This window comes from Schistocerca gregaria, chromosome 6 (assembly GCF_023897955.1).
Source record: "Schistocerca gregaria isolate iqSchGreg1 chromosome 6, iqSchGreg1.2, whole genome shotgun sequence".
Taxonomy (NCBI): Eukaryota; Metazoa; Arthropoda; class Insecta; order Orthoptera; family Acrididae; genus Schistocerca; species Schistocerca gregaria.
Window position 1 is genome coordinate 113,560,361 of NC_064925.1, and position 21,388 is coordinate 113,581,748.

At 41.8% G+C, this 21,388-nt stretch overlaps 1 protein-coding gene across 1 annotated transcript in view; it reads right to left on the bottom strand.

Annotated features, from left to right (window-relative positions):
- LOC126278743 (basement membrane-specific heparan sulfate proteoglycan core protein-like) overlaps window positions 1-21,388 on the bottom strand; it is a 1,101,563-nt gene that overhangs the window by 535,019 nt on the left and 545,156 nt on the right. Inside the window, exon 4 of the mRNA XM_049979020.1 lies at window positions 5,565-5,692. Coding sequence (XP_049834977.1) covers window positions 5,565-5,692 — 128 coding nt within the window. The remainder of the gene's footprint in view (window positions 1-5,564; window positions 5,693-21,388) is intronic.

A 21,388-nucleotide genomic window follows, 5' to 3' on the forward strand; every position in this document is an offset into this window, starting at 1 on the left:
GCATATGCATCGCGTCAAGTTACCGCACCTTGCTGGGTTGGCACCTCAATGTGATAAATAAAACATAACTTTCGCCTTAATCAAACAACTCCTGCCTAGCTGCTAGCAGGAGATTTATAAGGTATATATTTTCACTCACTGTTGTTAACAGTGGGGAACAACGGAGAGCAGAGTGTGTTAGATAAGGGAAATATCTGCCGTTGCAATAATGCAGCTGCTGAGGTTTCTTGGGAGGTGGCTTGACTGTGCAAGACATGGATACCCTGATATTAGTACTAAATTGCTGATTCCATTTTCTGTCTCATCAACACGTTTTTCCCTATCGTATGTAGACATACGGGAAGACTACTGAGTCGCCAGGGCATTCGTAACCTTGATGATTACGCGTGTAGTTATTGTCATGTTAGACCTCCAGATTTAAAATTTAGCAAATTGTCATTGGCCTTATGGGAGGTGCAGTTGCGACAACATCCGCGCGTATCATGTATATTTCAAGTAACTATATTTATCGTCAAGATTACTGGAAACGGATGAAAAAAGTAGCGTTTTCAATAAAACTCTTTCCTGTGTATGATTGCGTCTTCATGTTTTTACATTGATTGCAGTAAGTGGTTGCATCAGACTGCTGTAATTACCCATCGGCGAATGCCAGATATAATTCTGTTACTTCTAATTTCTCATAATAGCAGTTTAACTGAATGTACCTGCATGAGACTTTCGCGAGTAGCAGGGCTGTGTGACGGGGATTCAGTATATTCGCTCCATTATAACATACTAGGATTCTCCTTTTTCGCCTTCCAAACCTGTCTCTTTTCTTCTCTTACCTCTTACTGCGTTATCCCCCTAATTTTAACCCTTTCTTCCACAAAATAAGCTCTTTAATTTTTTTTATTTCCTTTCGTTACTTATTTTTTAATCTAGTTAATTTTTCAAATTTAGCCTTTTATTTATGTCTTCAGAAATGCTTTAAGATCCGAACGCTCCTCAGTTAGAGACGACGTTCTGGAAGTCACGTATAGCGTCTCCATCCATCGGAACTTCATGAAACAATAGGGGCTGAAGTGCTAGTAATCCACGATGGCCCACAACAAATTTACCATTATTTCAACTGAAACTGGCCGAGAAAAAAAAAAGTTGCATTACCTATTTGTCTCTCCTCGTACATATATATTACCCCTCCCCCCATCGCGCGCATTGATAATGGCCTCAATTCCATGCATAAGAGAATTCACGTACACTATATCCAGTGGCCCAGTGCTAGTGAGTGACCAGGAAGATTTGCGTGCAGCTCTGTGGCCATGATTCATCTCACCTTGGACGGAGGTATCCACAGCGTACACATAACGAAAAACAGAAAAACGGCAATACTTGGTCACAGATAACATTGAAATAACCATCCTGAGATTGATGTTCATGGTACCAGGTCATGACATGAAGAAAAAGGACCAAATCGTCATGGAACCAACTTTGGCCTGGACTGCCAATTCCATACAATACAAGTTAAACGCCTTTACGGCCCATCGGTGCGCTTGATGACTTACATCATGGTTTGATGCGGCTCACCACGAATTCCTCTCCCGTGCCAACCTCTTCATCTCAGAGCATCGCCTGCAACTTAGGCCCTCAGTTATTTTCTGGATGTATTCCTACCTCGGTCTTCTTCTACAGTTTTCACCGTCTATAGCTCTCTCTAGTGCCATGGAAGTCACTCCGTGATGCCTTAACACGTCCTACCATTCTGTCCCTTCTTCTTGTCAGTGTATTAAATATATTTCTTTCCTAGTCGATTCTCCGGAGAACCTCATTCCTTGCATTATCAGTCCACCAAATTTTCAACATTCTTCTGCTGCACCATATCTCAAAGTATCCGACTATAATACCTATTCTTTGCAGTTCCTTTCACAGTATTCGCTCATAAACCTATTGACCCGTACTTGTTTTCACTAATACCATCAACTGCTATCGTGTTCGAAACCGAAGGTCATTGACAAGACGGGATAGTCGTCTCTGGTCCCTTTCGGTTCGGTCTTTCTGTGATCGCCCTTCTTACGCTGTGGTGCACGCTTCAGACTGGTGCACCTTTTCATCTACAGGCACTAGGAACCAGTGCATCTACAGTCACAGGCATTTTCAAACATTACAGCTCATTTCTGCCATTCAGTTACGTCGATCCATTTTGTTGTGCTGTTTCCGCGCAAACGACTGGAGCATACACATTATGCAAATGTACTACCAGCAGCCATCCTATCCCGACGTCGTTAACGTATGATATCTCACTTTTAATAATGTTATAATTTGAGGCCAAAGAATTGAACACCACGTGAAATGTCTCAGATCATAATGTACAGAACTGAAGTGACGCGCGTTATACTAATATTTAGTTCAGTCAATTTATGTGTGATGGATGCTGTAATTAAAATGAGCCAGGCTTTAATGAGCACTGACGAAGAGACATTATTCTTAATTTTCGTAATCGTGTAGGGAAAAATGCGATTGGAACAGAACAGCTACTTACAGATATCGTCTCGAGTGGAAGTCAGCCCCAAAACGATATACAATTTTACTGTAATACTTGAAATTTTCCTGGCGTAAAGAGTATTCCATGAAGTTACGCCGTTGCAGCCGGATGACGTCGACTTCTTGCCATGATATTTCGGTTGACAACCATTCAGGCATCTTCACGTAAATGTAGAGCACTTAAAATGGTTAGTTCACAACGCTAACTTTATACAAAGAATTACCGCAGAGACCTCATGCGCAGGGACAGCCGCTACATGAGCGACCTCTGTCGAGTATCGCCTCTTCTTCGAATACGGTGATACTACACTACTGGCCATTAAAACTGCTACATCACCAAGATGACGTGCTACAGACGCGAAATTTAACCGACAGGAAGAAGATGCTGTGACATACAAATGATAAGCTTTCAGAGCATTCACACAGGGTTGGCGCCGGTGGCGACACCTACAACGTGCTAACACGAGGAAAGTTTCCACCCGATTTCTCATACACAAACACCAGCTGACCGGCGTTGCCCTGTGAGTCGTTGTTGTGATGCCTCGTGTAAGAAGGATAAATACGTAACATCACGTTTCCGGATTTGATAAAGGTCGGATTGTAGCCTATCGCGATTGTGGTTTAAAGACATTGCTGCTGGCGTTGGTCGAGATTCAATGACTGTTAGCTGAATATGGAATCGGTGGGTTCAGGAGGGTAATACGGAACGCCGTGCTGGATCCCAACGGCCTCGTACCACTAGCAGTCAAGATGACAGGCATCTTACCCGCATGGCTGTAACGGGTCGTGCAGCCACGTCTCGATCCCTGAGCCAACAGATGGGGACGTTTGCAAGACAACAATCATCTGCACGAACATTTCAAAGACGTTTGCAGCAGCATGGACTATTAGCTCGGACATCATGGCTGCGGTTACCCTTGACGTTGCATCACAGGCAGGAGCGCCAGTGATGGTGTACTCAACGACTAACCTGGGTGCACGAATGGCAAAACGTCATTTTTTCGGTTGAATCCAGGTTCTGTTTACAGCATCGTGATGGTCACATTCGTGTTTGGCGACATCGCGGTAATCGCACATTGGAAGCGTGTATTCGTCATCGCCATACTGGCGTATCACCCTGGTCCTGTACGGGCCTTTCTGGATACAGATAATGTTTGACTGCTGTCCTGGCCATCACATTCTCCACATCTCTCACCAATTGAAAACGTGTGGTTAATGGTGGCCGATCAACTGGCTGATCACAATACGCCAGTCGCTACTCTTGATGAACTGTGGTATCGAGTAGAAGCTGCATGGGCAGCTGTACCTGTACACGCCACCCAAGCTCTGTTTGACTCAATGCCCAGGCGTATAAAGGCCGTTATTGCTGCCAGAGGTGGTTATTCTGGGTACTGATTACTCACGATCTATGCATCCAAAATGCGTGAAGATGTAATCACATGTCAGTGCTAGTATAATATATTTGTCATGAATACCCGTTCACCATCTGCATTTCTTCTTGGGGTAGCAATTTTAATGTCCAAAAGTGTAAATACGTGCTCTCCGTCGGAATGTGAACTCAGATGTCAAAGTTAGTAAAATGAATTGTCACTAGACGTGTCATTGGTCATAAAATGTTTTTTTTTTCTTTCTTACGAAATTCAAGTAGTCGCCTTGATCCACACCCTATGCAGTTGACAGTCGCCATCGTGATTAATAAAATATTCGGCTGAATGTATTACCACCCATAATCTGAGAGGGATCTCCTCAATGCTAAGATTTCCGTTGTAGAATTATCCATGGAGTGTTCTGTGGAGATACCATGAAAGGCTATAGAAGACTTACTTGGGCTGAGAAAAGCGAGTTTGGCGATCATGTTCAACGAAATTTTCAATGACTGTGCGCGTTGTTCAACCAATGCAGGCTTTCTTACGCTGTTGATTCCAGCCCTCCGCAATCCCAGGTTGTCCTTGACCGAACCGAGAAGTGCACCTCTTGCTAGATGGGCGGAATTTTCCTGTTAAACAGTAGCATTGGACAGCTTGCGACTTCATCTGAGTCAGATGTGTCCTCGCCATATATTTTATTCGTGAATCAATGGTAAACTCTTGATCATCATTTACCAGGAAACCTCATCCATGAATAGGTTCATGGCTAGGCCGCCTGTTGTGTACATAGTTCCGCACAGTCAGCATGTACACAACTTTCCCACTAGAGCGCGCCCCGCTAAGCACAACACCGCAGGCGCAGCGTTCGTCCGTCTCCGCACTACGAGATGGCGCTGTCTTACAGACGGACCAAATTCTGCTTCCGCCGATCCGCGTATTAATACGTAAGGAAGCCAATGAGATTACTGCTAAGGGTAGAACCTTTTCTCCTCACGGATCACACTCGCGCAGTGATACCTGAACGCTTGAGGTATTATAACGAGTTACAGACCTCCGATTAGTCAGTCTGCATTAGTCTGCATTAGTCTGCAGTCAAGTTTGAGCCTAATAAGATTATCATATTCCTGTACATAGCCATGAAGAGAAATGTATAGACAGTTTGTCAAGTAACAGAGATATGTGAAAATAAGATTAACGTACCAAGACCAGATTGTCAATTGTAAACAGCATCCAGAATCAAGTTACGTAATATCTGTGTTTCTTACTATTTTAATAAATGTGTGTCAAAATTAATCAAGTTCTGTTTTAAAGTTAGTCACCGTCAATCTGATACTCTAAGCGTGCAAGTGGCATTTCTATCGTCTGACCTAACGGCAGAAGATAAACACGCCACGATAAGACCACGAGACATATCGCTGACACTCGCCTACTTCGTTAGATCTGATGGTGTGTGTACCAAAGGTCTTACAGTACACACCCTACACCGCCCAAATAAGTATGAACTGCATTTACCCAGTGGACCTGAAAGTATATGGTTTAAGCTTCTGCGGCTTACAAGTAAGGATGAAAATAATACAGACAGCTTCTGAAATATCTACCAGCATAAGATTTGCATTGTCAGCCTTGTTAGACGGCGGTTTCAATTAAAAAGTAGTAAGTAAGTAACGTGTGTCCTCCTACCTGGTCGCGGTGGTACCAGAATATGTACGCCGGTGGCTCTGGCGAGTTGACGACGATGCACGTCAGGTTGATGGAGCTGCCGCGATTCACGTATAGGTCCGGCCCGCCCAGGATCGAGGCCGTCGGAACTGCGAACAAGAAACAGGGGGCCGTGTAAGAATCTGGCCAGGAAGCATTTCTGTCAGAGAAATACGCCAGTACGCTGTATCATGTATTGGTTCTTGAACTGCGTAACCATTACGGCACCTCACCTCAACCACTCGATACCAGCAATATTCTACTGTGCTTCTGTAAAATAGTTAACATATTTCTGTGAAAACATTCAGATTTTATTTCATTAATGTAGAGGTACTTCTATACATCGATATGTATCTATTGCAATGACATTATTCTTATGTGTATTCTTCCTCTTGTCACTATGATCATTGACGTACTTGTAACTCTGATTTTTGGGCGCGTAAGCGATTATTACAGAGTCAAGCTTTGGTCGTCATGTTAAAAAGACGCAAATTGTAGTCAGTTTATGAAATGTGAATTTTAACTGTGAGGAAGATATTTTCGAGTATGTTTCATATTGTGAAGGGATGTTTAGGAACGAGTTACGTGATATTGCAACAAAAGTAATAAAAGGAAGTGTAACTTAAATTCGGAGGGCTGATTACTTTTTTACAGCACCATTGTCATAACTTGCAAAAGTTTAATCTTCAAGAATGATTTATGAAACACATCTATAAAACTTTAGATTTTCGACGATTGAACCATGAGTTCACAACGAGACCAGCGTGGGAAACACGAAAAGATGAGGGCCTAGTTTATCCATTATTTCAAGAAATGAATTTATTTACTGTGCTCTAATGACACCGTCCACATAATATAATTTTGTTGTTGTCCGAAAATGCAATATTTAGCAGCGTGAGCAACACTACAATGATAATTAATTTTTGACCCTTGTTGTGGTATGGTTGTTAGAACCACTTCCAACTATCTAAGAATGTGATGCTAAAAATAATAATATTGACTCATACGATCACTATTTCGCTGTTGCTTGAACAAAACTCTTAGAAATCACAGCTTTTTATCTACTCATCTCCCTATCATACCTAACATATTTAGTAATGTAAACAAACGTGTCTACCGAAGAAGAATGTACAACACCACTCTTGTGATGTATGGATATTCCTCACTCTAAGTTATAAAACTCACCGATAAGGATACGGACTTCAAACTAAAACTCCTGACACTGTTGACGTTTGTCAAGAGCGGAATTTGGGCAAGGTGTGGCAGAAGGAGGTTCCACATTAGAGTGCACGTGCAAGTCTCAAACCTCCCGTAATCAGAGGCAATATTATATCCCATGAAATTCTGTCTCAAACGATATTGTTGTCATTTCCATACTACTTCAATTTTTACTCTCCTTCAGAAAGTACGTCTTGATACCCACTAGAACTACAACAGCAATTTTCTTATTTGTTGTTCACGAATTTTCGATATTCTGATAATCTTCTGTAGATACATGTATACACGGAAAAAGCAACACATTCAGCAGTACATCTGAATTCATCATCAAATATTGTCAATGAATATAACAAATCAACTGTGCAAACTACTTAGAATATCCTATGACGGCAAGTTTTATATGATGAAGTGTCGTTATTACGAACATACATAGATAAGACGATACGTATAAAAGCAGAAATGAGCAGTACAAAACGATACTGCAGCGGAGTATGCCATCACATCATTTGCGACTGTACATCTTGTATGCGCCACAAGAAACAGTGTAATCGAATAGGAGAAGCTGCATGAAATGTGGTAGGCTGCTAAACGAATCGGAAAACCTGCTGTTCGGTTTCTCTATGCAGCAGACGTAGTGTCTGTCTGTATCTACCTGCTCACAGTACATAATTTTGTTTCGTACGCAGACCCGGCTAGTAAACGTATAACATTTTAGGGGGGTCTTGTTGAAAATCGTGAGCAACTCTTTGTTACAATTCTTTCAACTGCGTACTAAAACATACGAAACATCGTAACCTGCGAAAGTAACAAGTCATTATTACGTATTATATAATGACCGACATTGGTGTTTCAACAGCGCACTACCATTTAATGAACTGTTTATGTGTAAATATTTACTACTGAAACCCGTCAGAAACACATTGTATGTGGAGATGTATGTATACTGGCAAGCATCGTTAGGAGATGGGTGTAAAATCACGTGCCGCCTCATACTCAGGAGAAAATCACATCGTTTGCATGAGTGAATCTTCCACCATTCCCTCCTCCCCCCCTCCCCCCCTTCTTCCACAGTGCCGATAAGACAACCTACGACTACCATGTTTCTGGTCGTGTAAAAGAACAATTGCGAGGCCAATGTTAGTAAACGCTAGAGATCAAAAATTTGTTTCAGCACTGCCTTTCGGTAGTGGAAATGGGCGTCTACATTTAACGAATTGTTAGGCTTACAGAATGATGGGAGGAATATGAATAAATAAATGGAAACTGTTTGACAAAGACGTCTGTATGTTGTATACCACTCAAAAAAAGTTTTAACACTCGGTTGCTCATTACTAATAACCCTCGTGCACTTGTACTGGTTAACACAGAGGAAATTCTGTTAATGTCATACCGTAATATCACAGGTATGTGACTCATATAACAGATTAAACAAATGATTTGCTAAATACATAACGAATGCATGCAAACACTGCCAGAAACGGAACAGAGCTGTAATTGTTCGGTTCTAGAGGCCTGTGTATATTTTTCCTTTGCTAATTTGTTTCATCAGTTATATGTAGTAGTAAATCTTAACACATGCTTATCGTACGTCTATAATCACTAATATATTCCGGTCTATCAGAATATTTCTTCGCTATAACAGAACCTGTTTTAGAGTATCGAGACTAAACAATCGAGCGGTAGGGAGTGACGAATGAGAGCGCGTATTGTTGACGTATGATGCAACTGGCGCGTTGGTTTTTTGATGTACAGACCCTGAGAAAACATTTTAATTAATGTGTGTACCGCATCGATGTGAACTGCAGGAAGACAGTGATTAATGCTGAGTAAATTAGAACTCTGCTCTTCCGCGTGTGCAGTGACCCCAAATCGGTGGGTCACTGGTGAAAAAACGAGTGTGTACTATATCACGTTTGAGCACCTACAAGGGCAACGCCTTAATACGAATAAACCTTCCACTGCGTCGCATCAATTGCTGACGGAAATTGTTTCGTGGTTGCCACGGTTTAGGGCATTGTACAGCGAATGTACTTCGTAAATACGCCAGTGCCACATGTTTTAAACTGCTCACTCTGGAACCGCAACACCACGGCATCAAGTTCACAACGACAGGTGCGACAGTAAATGAGTCATAATACTAACTGCAAGCGGCACGTAACGAATTTACAGACATTATTTTTAAAGCAGGAAAGTCCAACAGCAGCCTCGCCCATCATGGTCGCCACAATGTCTCGGAATCCTATCACGAGTTGATGTGCACCAGAGGACTAGGTTTTTTGATGAGGCACACAGCTGCCAATGTAAGGTAGCACTTGTTTTTCCTCCATAAAATTAAATGTAATTCTAAAACTTCCTAACAGATTAAAACTGTGTGCTCGGGACCTTTGCCTTTCGCGGGGAAGTGCTCTACCATCTGAGGTACCCAACCACGACTCACCACCCGCCCCCACAGCTTCAATTCTGCCAGTATCTCGTCTCCTACTTTCTAAACTTTACAGAAGCTCTCCTGCGAACCTTGCAGAACTAGCACTCGTGTAAGAAAGGATAGTGCGGAGACATGGCTTAGCCACAGCCTGGGGGATGTTTCCAGAATGAGATTTTCGCTCTGCAGCGGAGTGTGCCCTGATATGAAACTCCTTGACAGATTTAATCTGTGTGCTGGACCGAGACTCGAACTCGGGCAAAGGTCCCGAGTTCGAGTCTCGGTCCAGCACACAGTTTTAATCTGCCATGAAGTTTCATATCAGCGCACACTTCTCTGCAGAGTGAAAATCTAATTCTGGAAATATAATTCTAGTCGTACTATCGCAACTCGTCGATCTACGATTCTACGTCAATATTCACTACGTTTACATGCGAGACATCTTAGGAAAGACGAAATCCAAATTTCGGAAACTGTTTGTCGCTGTCGTGTTTACATGTCAAGGTTTGAAGCGGATCTGCTAGCCCCGTTAAATATGGCTGGAAAACAGGTGATACAATTCATGATTTAATCAGCTTAATAGCTATTTCTCTTCAGTTACACGAAGTGTAAACAGCTTCAGTATAATATTTCTACTTGTCCTTCGCTGTACAAAAAGCCATTACGTCCTTATTAGCTTAAAAATTTTGAAAACAAGACTAAACCTGATAGCCCACGCAAATTTCAAAACCGGCTGTGTTTACATGGGAGCGAAATTCGATTGCGGAACTGAAAAGCGGATTTCCAGAATCGATTCTGAAGCGTTTACATGACCACCTAGAAGCGGTATTGGGAAATCGGTTTACGACATCTAGTTTAGCGAGCCCCATGTAAACGGGGCGATAGTCATTCCAACGGTACCTGCTTACAAATGTAGCCTTTGCTCCTCATCGCTCCCTACAACTTTTCTACAATTAAGTTAAATACAGTCACAGCTTCTCCATTCATTTAGTGCATTTGCCTTATTTAGCAGAGTCTGATTTTTCACGAAGTAAATAAATCACATCGTGTAACAAACAGATTTGCATCCCGCCATTATGAGACGTGAGCGCGAACCTGTTGTAAGTTTACTTCTTTGTAACTACACAAGAATTGCAACAGGCATGTTATTAGAACTTAGTTGCGCCTGCGGTGACGTTTGTTTTGTTAACAATATTACGGGAGTTGCATAGGTTGGGTGCGTCAGTGCATTTTGAGTAGTTGTTTCTATTTCTGGAACATGCTTAATTATTATTCAACAGCATAATTACTGTATACTTGTGCGACGTATATTTAACGTCGGAGAATTTTCTTGATACTCTTTTTTGCATGTTCGAGTTAAGGTACAAGATGGGTGCATGAGTACAACTTTACTGCTTTTGAGCCGCATAGTAAATTTAATTTTATTCTTCTGACTCAGAATCCCACACACAGAGTTAACCACTGTTAGCTAACACATCGAAGATCATACAGTGTAGCGTAACTAAATTAGGTTAATGATTACATCGTAGTTTGTAATATTTGCATTTAGTTCGATCATTCCCTTTGTGTTACAGAATATTGGAGAAGACCCACAAAGAGGGCAAGTAGGTGATTGACAATGTGGAATCTAAGAAGCAGTGAAATGAAAGCGGTGCAATTACTAGAAGCCGGTACTATTCTCCAGATTTATGAAAACATTTGTCTCGATCACATTACTGAGTACATACATCCTGTTCCATAGTTTTCAATCAGTAAAGAGATCCTTCAGAGAAATGGAACGCGTCTAGCCGTAAGCTAACGTAAGACAAAATTCATTACAAAAATCAAATCTGTAAACTGTGTTAACAACAGACTATCACTGACAATGTGTTTAATGATCTTCACCATTCGACCGTCTAAATTTAATCGAACAAATGAGTAAGAAAGCTGGTAGATTAAGGAAAGCGGCTGTCTCCTCAGTTTTACTGCATAGATGCTGTTTAATTGCTTCATGACAATAATACTTTTCAAAGACTTTTTGTACAGATATACTTCAAATACTAGGCTTGTCTTCTAGCTAACCGAAAACTGCAGACATTAGATATTTAGTTACAAGCACTAATCCTGTGTATTTCAATTTTCTTTTGAAATCGTAGGGATTGCTAATTTATTGCTTGACCTTGAATTTTCTTTTACTAGTTTGTATTACGCTAAACAAATCATTCGGAGACTGCGTAATTAGTAAGAAACATTTGTCAGTAAATGTTTTTCGTCAAAACATGAAATTAAGCACTCCCCGTAAAGTGTTGTATACAATCCCGCCGAAGCCGCCTGTCCTCCTTCATGAGTTAGTGCTTTATTAGTTTTATTTATTTCGTCTCCGGTACCACTCATTCGCCAGGCCAATAACACTCACGAAATCTATGCATTTTTAAGGAACTGTGCTATCCATGTTCCTCATTTGCATTAATCCATTCGTATGAATTTGCATGATTTCTTTGGTGAACTACATGGAACGCATATAGTAACAAGTAAGACCCACATCCATATATACATACCTTTGGAATATCTGCATTGATTGGGGAAAGTGGCTATTAAACGATAACTGAAACTGGTGAGTAGAATCTCTGAGAGTTAAGACATACCATCCGACGTTTGCAACAATACTAGCCAGAAAATCCCGAAGGTATTTAAGGGAGGCTAAAGCCACTGCTATCGCAACTATAACCTTGCCCACTGAAGCTTCCAATTTACTGGCAACTGTAATATTCAGAAGACTAGAACAGTAAATGTAGGATCTGTAGCCGGCCGGCGTGGCTGTGCGGTTCTCGGCGCTACTGTCTCGAGCCGGGCGACCGCTACGGTCGCAGGTTCGAATCCTGCCTCGGGCATGGATGTGTGTGATGTCCGTAGGTTAGTTACGTTTAATTAGTTCTACGTTATAGGCGACTGATGACCTCAGAAGTTAAGTCGCATAGTGCTCAGAACCATTTGAACCATTTGTAGGGTTTGTTAGATGCTGGATTTAGGAAAGGTGAAGTACAAGAAAGATATTGCCGACGTTGTGTTTGATAATGGAGGCTATGCTTAAGAAAAATCTAAACATTTTCACGGGATTTGTATATCTAGAAATATCATTTGCCGACGATAAATGGCGAAAGTTCGCAATTCCCGGAATAAAATGTAAAAGCTGCAGCGAAACACGGGTAAATCACAATATGTAAGAGAACGAAGAGGGAACAATAAGAATGTAAGACGAACAGAAAAGTGGTAGGATTAAATAGGGAGTGATGTAGCAGAGATAGATGCAGCGTTGCTCCCCCGGTGTTAAAACTGTACATCGAAGAACGGAATCGATGTATAAAGAAATTTCATGACTAAATATTTTCTTACGCCGGCCATTCTCGCAGCAGCTTTACATGAATTACAATAATTCAAAAGTAAAACGCCATTTTAATGCTACACATTGAGCGTTTTATTTATCTTGGGCACTCAGACGCGTTTCTCCTTGATTACTAAGCATCTTCAGTAGGTGTCAAAACACCGTCTAATCCATTACTTTAAGCGGAACATTCTTCTGCCTGGTGGAAAATTGGGTGAAGTTTGCATTTTTCCTTTTTGTCACTGTTTTCAAAGCATAACAGTTTAACAGCCATTTTTGTGTGTTTAAATTGCTATAAGTTGAAAACAGTGACAAAAATAAAAGTGAAAAATTTCAAGCACTTTGCCACCAGGGAGAAAGCCGTTTGGCTTAAAAATAATGGATTAGACGCTGATATGACACCTACTGAAGACATCTTGTAATTAAGTCGAAACCTGTCTGGATGCACAAGACAAATATAAAAGAAAACGTTATGCATGCAAAAAGCGTTTATCTTTTGAACTAAGTGTGTAACTAAGTGGCAAAACTGCACGTCTTACGTAACAGCAGTAAAAATCGAAATACGGTCGTTATTGCAGTCATCGGACGAACGTCGAAATGGCAGATAACTGGAAAATGGAAAAGCAACTACAGTAGTGAAAAGTGATCAGGACATGACGAGATACCTAAATGATTCTACACAGATTATGCTCAAAAATTTGCAGTTCTTCTGGCAGCAGCTTATCGTAGTTCGCTGAAGCAACATAGTGTAACTAGCGATTGTAAAAGAAGCTAAGGACACTTCCAAGAAATGTCGCACATAATTACGGACGTATATCGCTGACGTTTTTTAATAAAAAATTGTGACATTGTTGGAGAAGGAAGATGTCGTCTAGAAAAGTCGACATTGATTCCAGATCATGCGCAGCTCAGCTCGTTCTGTCCTCCTTCGAAATCAACAGTGTTGCAGACGACGGCGCTCAGTTTTATGTCGAGTTCCTTGACTTCAGGAGGGCATTCGACATCGTCCTGCAATGCCGTCTAGAGAAAAATTTCGAGATTACCGGTCGTCGGACAAGATTTGCGGTAGGACTCCGGAATTGCTTGCAGGAAGTTGTCAACAGGCCCCCCTTTAAGAAACTGAATCTATAGGTGTAAAGATAATTTTCGAAGAGTAAGGAAGTGTTGTTGGACCGTTTGTGTTAACAGTGCATGTAAATGTTCTAATAGAACGCATCAGAAGATATTTAGGACTGTTCGCGGATGATGTGGCTGCCTACAAGGAACTACCAACGGCATAAGGCGAAATCGATTTTAAAAATGACCTGCAGGGGGACTAATGAAAGGTGTAGGCGCTGGAAGTTGACCAGAAACGTAAATAAATGTAACATGCATAGGAAAAGAAATCTACCACTGTAAAACCTTGCTATTGATGAGAATATTCTGGACATAGTATCTACCCTAAAATGTCTAGGCGTAACTATCCAGAGCGACCTTAAGTGGTATCGCCACATAAAAAAAGCAATAGAAAAAGCAGATTCCCGACTGAGATTCGTAGAAAGAAACTTAGGAAATGTAACTCGTCCACGGAGGAAGTGGGTTATAAGGCGCTTGTTCTATCGATTCTTCAGTCAATCAGTATGGGATTCTTACCATGTAAGACTAATAGAAGAAATACAGAATAGCCACCAAAGAGCGGCGCGTTGCGTCACGTGATTGTTTAGTCGGTGCGAGACCGTTAACAGAGATTTGAAACTCCAGCGCCACACGGTACAAGGGAGGCAACGTGAAACATGGGGAGGCTTACTATTGCAATTTCGAGAGAGTACTTCCAGGGAAGAGTCAGACAACGTATTACATAAGTTTTTGTATGTCCAGCCATCTGAATGAAGGATTGAGGGACTTGGGCCGTTCATGTACGTGATAAAGTGGAACATCTACAGCCGTCCTTTCGATATTATTTACACTACTTGCTATTAAAATTGCTACACCACGAAGATGAGATGCTACACACGCGAAATTTAACCGACGGGAAGAATATGCTGTGATATGCAAATGATAAGCTCTTCAGAGCATTCACAAAAGGTTGGCGCCTGTGGCGTCACCTACGACATGCTGTCATGAGGAAAGTTTCCAACCGATTTCTCATATACAAACAGCAGTTGACCGGCGTTGCCTGGTGAAACGTTGTTGTAATGCCTTGTGTAAGGAGGGGAAATGCGTACCTTCACGTTTCCGACTTTGATAAAGGTCGGATTGCAGTTTATCGCGATTGCGGTTTATCGTATCGCAACATTGCTGCTCGCGTTGGTCGAGATCCAATGACTGTTAGGCATATGCAATCGGTGGGTTCAGGAGGGTAATACGGAACGCCGTACTGGTGCCCAACGGCCTCGTATCACTAGCAGTTGAGATGACAGGCAGCTTATCAGCATGGCTGTAACAGATCGTGCAGCCACGTCTCGATCCTTGGGTCAACAGATGCAGACGTCTGCAAGACAACAACCATCTGCAAGAACAGTTCGACGACGTTTGCAGCAGCATGGACTATCAGCTCGGAGACGCTGCATCACAGACAGGAGCGCCTGCGATGGTGTACTCAACAAGGAACCTGGTTGCACAAATGGCAGAATGTCAATTTTTCGGATGAATCCAGGTTCTGTTTACAGCATCATTATGGTAGCATCCGTGTTTGGCGACATCGCCGTGAACACAGATTGGAAGCGAGCATTCGTCAACGCCATACTGGCGTATCACCTGGCGTGATGGTATGGGGTGCCATTGGTTACATGTCTCTGTCCCTCGTGTTCTGTTTGACGGCACTTTGAACAATGGACGTTATATTTCAGATATGTTACGACCCGTGGCTCTACCCTTTATTCGATACCAACAAAACCCTACGTTTCAGCAAAATAACGCACGACCGCATGTTGCAGGTCCTGTACTGGCCTTTCTGGATACAGAAAACATTCGACTGCTGCCCTGGCGAGCACATTCTCCTGATCTCTCACCAATTGAAAAGTCTGGTCAATGGTGGGCAAGCAAGTGGCTCGTCACAATACGCCAGTCACTACTATTGATTAACTGTGGTATAGTGTTGAAGCTGCATGGGCAGCTGTACCTGTACAACCCATCCAAGCTCTGTTTGACTCAATGCCCAGGGGTATCAAGGACTTTATTACGGCCAGAGGTGGTTGTTCTGGGTACTGATTTCTCAGGATCTATGCACCCAAACTGCGTGAAAATGTAATCACATGCCAGTTCTAGTATAATATATTTATCCAATGAATACCCGTTTATCATCTTCATTTCGTCTTGGTGTACCAATGTTAATCGCCAGTAGTGTATTTATTATCTGGATATCAGTTTCGGTGATTCAGTACACCGTCTCCACGTCTTAACTGACGCTGAGAGGGTTACCTCCATTCCTAACACGAATACATCAGTGGCTAACATTTTTGAACTGGTTTCCGCAGACGAGAACAACGTGGTCATGTCTTGTACCGTCACGGTGTCGTTAACTCAGCGCGAGAACTTTACGGAGTTGTTCAACAAGCTGAAGTTACAGACGCTACAGGAGATGCCTTGCCCACCAAAGAAAGGTTTACTACTGAAGTTTCGTGGCCGTTCGTACCAAGACGAGTCGAGCAACATGTTGCCTCCTCCCATATATTGTCGCGGAATGGTGAAGACTAAAAAGAAACTCAGAGAAATTAGATCTCGTACTGAAAGTTACTGACAATCATTCTTATCACACGGCATTCCAAAACAGTATAAGGATGTGGAGGAAAGATACTGGTACCAGAGGAACAGTAAGATGGCTTGCAGAGTATAGAGGTAGGTTTTGAGATAATGGAGAACTTTGTTCGCGCTTCTCTAAAATGAGGTAGTGGGTACAGGATTGGAGTCATTGTAAACTGCGGCAGGGCTGCTCAGATGCCTAATAAAATATATAAATAAGTAAGTGAAACTGAGGATCACTATTTTGCGACGTAGCAACGTTACGACATCACAAATCACGTTGGTTAATCCTGATAGTTCATCACGCTGTTTCATTTCAGCTGCGGCGTAGGAGGTTAACTATCGTAACGGCTGCAGATATTTGAAATTTTCCGCTATTGCCTACCTGTGTGGGGTTACATACTGGGTGTCCGTAAAAAAAGTTCGACTTTCAAAACGTAGTATGGACAGAACCTCTGCTCAGAATGACGTCAAATTTGAACAGTATGTTATTGAGGCACGGGGAAACTTTCTGGAGGAAAAGAAATTTAACGAAATTCTGAACAATAGATGGTGCAATAAGCTGTGGAGCGATTATTCGCCGGCCCGTGTGGCCGAGTGGTTCTAGGCGCGTCAGTAGGGAACCGCGAGACCGCTACGGTCGCCGGTTCGAATCCTGCCCCGGGTGTGGATGTGTGTGCTGTCCTTAGGTTAGTTAGGTTTAAGTAATTCTAAGTTCTACGGGACTGATGACCTCAGATGTTAAGTCCCATAGTACTCAGAGCCATTTGAACCATTTTTCATAGCGATTATTCCTAAGGGTAGCTCGACGTATAAATTCCGCAGAATGTGTCAATCACGGGGCGTTATTCTCCCACTCTGTTATGTAGTCTCGCTTGATAGGAGTTCAAAGTTACAGTGCAGAGTATTGCAATTCATTTTCCTCACTTTAAGTTCCAGTAATGAGTAGTTTGTCAGTTAATTTGGGGAACCCCATCTTGGCTGCGCTGCTATGGATGCTTACATTCCGTAGCTATAACTCGCAAGCATGATGATCGCCGCGCCATTCCAGCGCCTTCAGACACAATGCACACGCGGAAACATTAGACGAACCCCTCGGGTCCGAAGTAAGGTTCAAATGGTTCAAATAGCACTATCTTACATAACATATGAAGTAATCAGATCACACACATCCATGCCCGAGGCTGCATTCGAACCTGCGACGTAGCGGTCGCACGCTTCCAGACTGAAGCGCCTATAACCGCTCGGCCATACCGGCCGGCACGAAGTAAGGCTCACTTCCCCTGTTTACTGTGAGGCAATGCCCTAGATGGAAGATTGTCAGATGTGCACACCTGATGCCTCTTGAGAGAGCAGGTTGTCCTCATAACACAGGGTTTTCCCATTTCTATCCATTTGAAAAGGAAACGATAATTTCTTCCAATCAAAATGCAAGCTTCTCTTTCGTTGACAACAAGAAAGAGCCGGGTAGAGATGAGTGTAGATAATCAGAGGGAGCCAGGAAATAATCATAACCGAGAGGACTGGTGGTAGAGAGGAAATTAAGTGGTAGAACTTAAAACCAACCCCTCCACTGCCTGGAAACCGGGAAGCTGGAGTCCAGAGGAAATTCGCACACCATAAAAACTAATGATAAACACAATAAACTAATGTAAAGGAACTCAGCTTGCACTCGTAAAACGAACCGTAAAGACGAGTCTTCAGAAAGGACACTCTTGTTACTGATGTCGAGTAGATTGTGTTGCGACCTCATCCGAAAAGCGCCGCTCAGCGACGCCTGCCGTAGCGGCCTACCGACGTAACTCAGTACACGCCTCGCAAGATGATAAGTTCACGTTCACCTGGCGTAACATTTCACATTTGCAGCTATCCCACCCGTCGGCATCTAACAGATAACATGGTGAGGACGAACCAGCAGCAGTTAGTATGTATGGAATGTTACTGGACGAACAATGCGCAATAAGGTTCACTTACTCCAGTTTTGAATCCAGATTCAGACTCGTATTAGTTGATGACTTGATTTAAACTACAGTCTCTTCGATACATTTTCATCAGATTCATCTCTGAGTTGCGTGTTATATTCAATCAGTTAGTTGCTTCCTAGTGTTATCACGGTGCCCACTGAACTTTAGTCAGATAGCGTTTTTGAGTGTTTCATTTACTTCGAAATCAGATTGCACTGCATGAATTTTTAACCTTTCAATGTTGGACTTTATATCAGGAGACATTAACCCTAATTTGAGATCAGACTGCATATCAGGCACCCCGAGCAATATGCCAAGCACATTTGAATAATGTGTTAGTAGTATTTCATGCAATTACGCTCTCGAATGCAACTAATGAATAAATTATATACCAATTTAAAGCAATTCTCCACGTACATATATCTACAAATCCCACACAGTTTTGGCGAGCTCCGCTCAGGATTCGTTTACCGAGAGTCTTCCAGATATTATCGTGATTAGATGTTTCACAAACTAGAGCTGAAAATGAAAAGAACGCAAACTCAATAGTAAAATTTTAATGTAGAAATAATTTAAACTAAAATACTGTTGCACCTAGATATAGATCTTTTCAGGAAAGAAGAGGTCTGTAAGCATTATCGTTTTCAACACCATTTATTGTGTTATCCGAGTGAAAATTTAATTGTTCTATCGGAAATTTCTGAATTTTCCTGTGAAAAAAAAGGAGGCTTTTCGTAAGTTTTATGTCGCAATTGAAATAGAGCTAGATCCATTTCATTTGCTGTGGTTGCTTGTTGGTTACGACTTCTGCGCAGCCACTTGATTAATGTCTAAGGGTTAGTAAATTTTCTTTTAAATCAGAAGAGTGTTTTCCGAGTATTGTGGCTTTTATGTAATGTTAGACGTGGTGAAAGAACACAGCAGACATGTAACAAGGAGTACTGCTAGACTGATCCCCGAAAAGTTCAGAGCTTTTGAGTAAATCTGCACATCCGACAGTGATGAACGAACAAATAAACGGAGGTTTATCCACAGAAGCGAAACTGGAATGTGTAGAATCAAGTATAAATACAGAAGAAATGGTGCCGCCCAATCTAAGTACCGAGCAGGATGGCGAAAATTAAGAACATACGAATTCAGAGACTGCATAGCGGGGAACAAATCATGAAAGCGAGGAACATGTAGAATAAGTCACGAATGAAGAGATGCAAAATATGGGAATATCATTTTTTTTTGTCATCAGTCTACTGACTGGTTTGATGCAGCCCGCCACAAATTCCTTTCCTGTGCTAACCTCTTCATCTCAGAGTAGCACTTGCAACATACGTCCTTAATTTTTTGCTTGAGGTATTCCAATCTCAGTGTTCCTCTACAGTTTTTGCCCTCTACAGCTCCCTCTAGTACCATGGAAGTCATTCCCTCATGTCTTAGCAGATGTCCTATCATCCTGTCCCTTCTCCGTATCAGTGTTTTCCACATATTCCTTTCCTCTCCGATACTGCGTACAACCTCCTCATTCTTTACCTTATCAGTCCACCTAATTTTCAACATTCGTCTATAGCATCACATCTCAAATGCTTCGATTCTCTTCTGTTCCGGTTTTCCGCAGCCCATGTTTCACTACCATACAATGCTGTACTCCAGACGTACATCCTAAGAAATTTCTTCATCAAATTAAGGCCATTATATGATATTAGTCGACTTCTCTTGGCCAGAAATGCCCTTTTCTGCCATAGCGATTCTGCTTTTGATGTCCTCCTTGCTCCGTCCGTCATTGGTTATTTTACTGCCCAGGTAGCAGAATTCCTTAACTTCATTGACTTCGTGACCATCAATCCTGATGTTAAGTTTCTCGCTGTTCTCATTTCTACTACTTCTCATTACCTTATTCTTTCTCCGATATACTCTCAAAACATACTGTGTACTCATTAGACTGTTCATTCCGTTCAGCAGATCATTTAATTCTTCTTCACTTTCACTCAGGATAGCAATGTCATCAGCGAATCGTATCATTGATATCCTTTCACCTTGTATTTTAATTCCACTCCTGAACCTTTCTTTTATTTCCATAATTGCTTCCTCGATGTATAGATTGAAGAGTAGGGGGAAAAGGCTACAGCCTTGTCTTACACCCTTCTTATCACTACCAGATGCTATTACTCCGTTGTATAAGGCAGTGTTCAACATGCTTCAAGAACATGTTCAACAACGTAGGGAACGTGGCAAAGATCAAGACGAACAAAACCGACCGTGTAATTCATTAACACGTTAATGAAGTAGACGAGGAAATGAAAAAAAGGGGAGTGGACATATGCTTATTGTCATAGGTCCGGCCGGTACTATTATTATAGGTATCCATGATGATAGGGAAGAAGCTGCAAGTGCGAACGTGATTATCAAAGAGCATACGACGGAAATGGAATAGTCGTATATCATTCTTACAAAATTAAGTTTGCAAGATCGCTAGTACTTCTTTTTATTAATATTACCTATTTCTAAAAATGTACCTTCTCATCGTCGGACTTTGTAACATTATCAGACGCACATGATTTTTACGACACTGAAAGTCGCATGCTGCTGTTGCGTAAAATTTCGATGAATAGTGGCAAGAAACACTAGCAAATCACAAATAAAGTAACAAAGAATTAAAACATACATGGTGTGCGATGTCCCAACATACATATATAGTGGGACATCACCGCAACATGTCGGATGTTCTAATTGTATGCTGTTGCATTGTAGACATACCAGTGTTCCCTGCCACTGACTGTCAGTGTTGTAAAAAGCATGTACACCTAACAATGTTACAAGATCCAATGACGACAACGTAGATCAGCCGAAACTGGTAATAGTAATAAATTGGATTACTAGTGATCTTGGCAAATTTGATTACTCAAGAGTAGTATGAGCTTCAGATAGCCCTCAACGATTGACTCAATGTCAAACATCTATAATATTATTCATACATCCACCCACATGCGTCTTGCGAAATGATCACAGTAAGATGATTAGAGAAATAGGAGCTCATCGGAGTTTTACCAAAAAAATGGCTCTGAACACTGTGGGACTTAACCTAGAACTTAGAACCACTTAAACCTAACTAACCTAAGGACATCACACA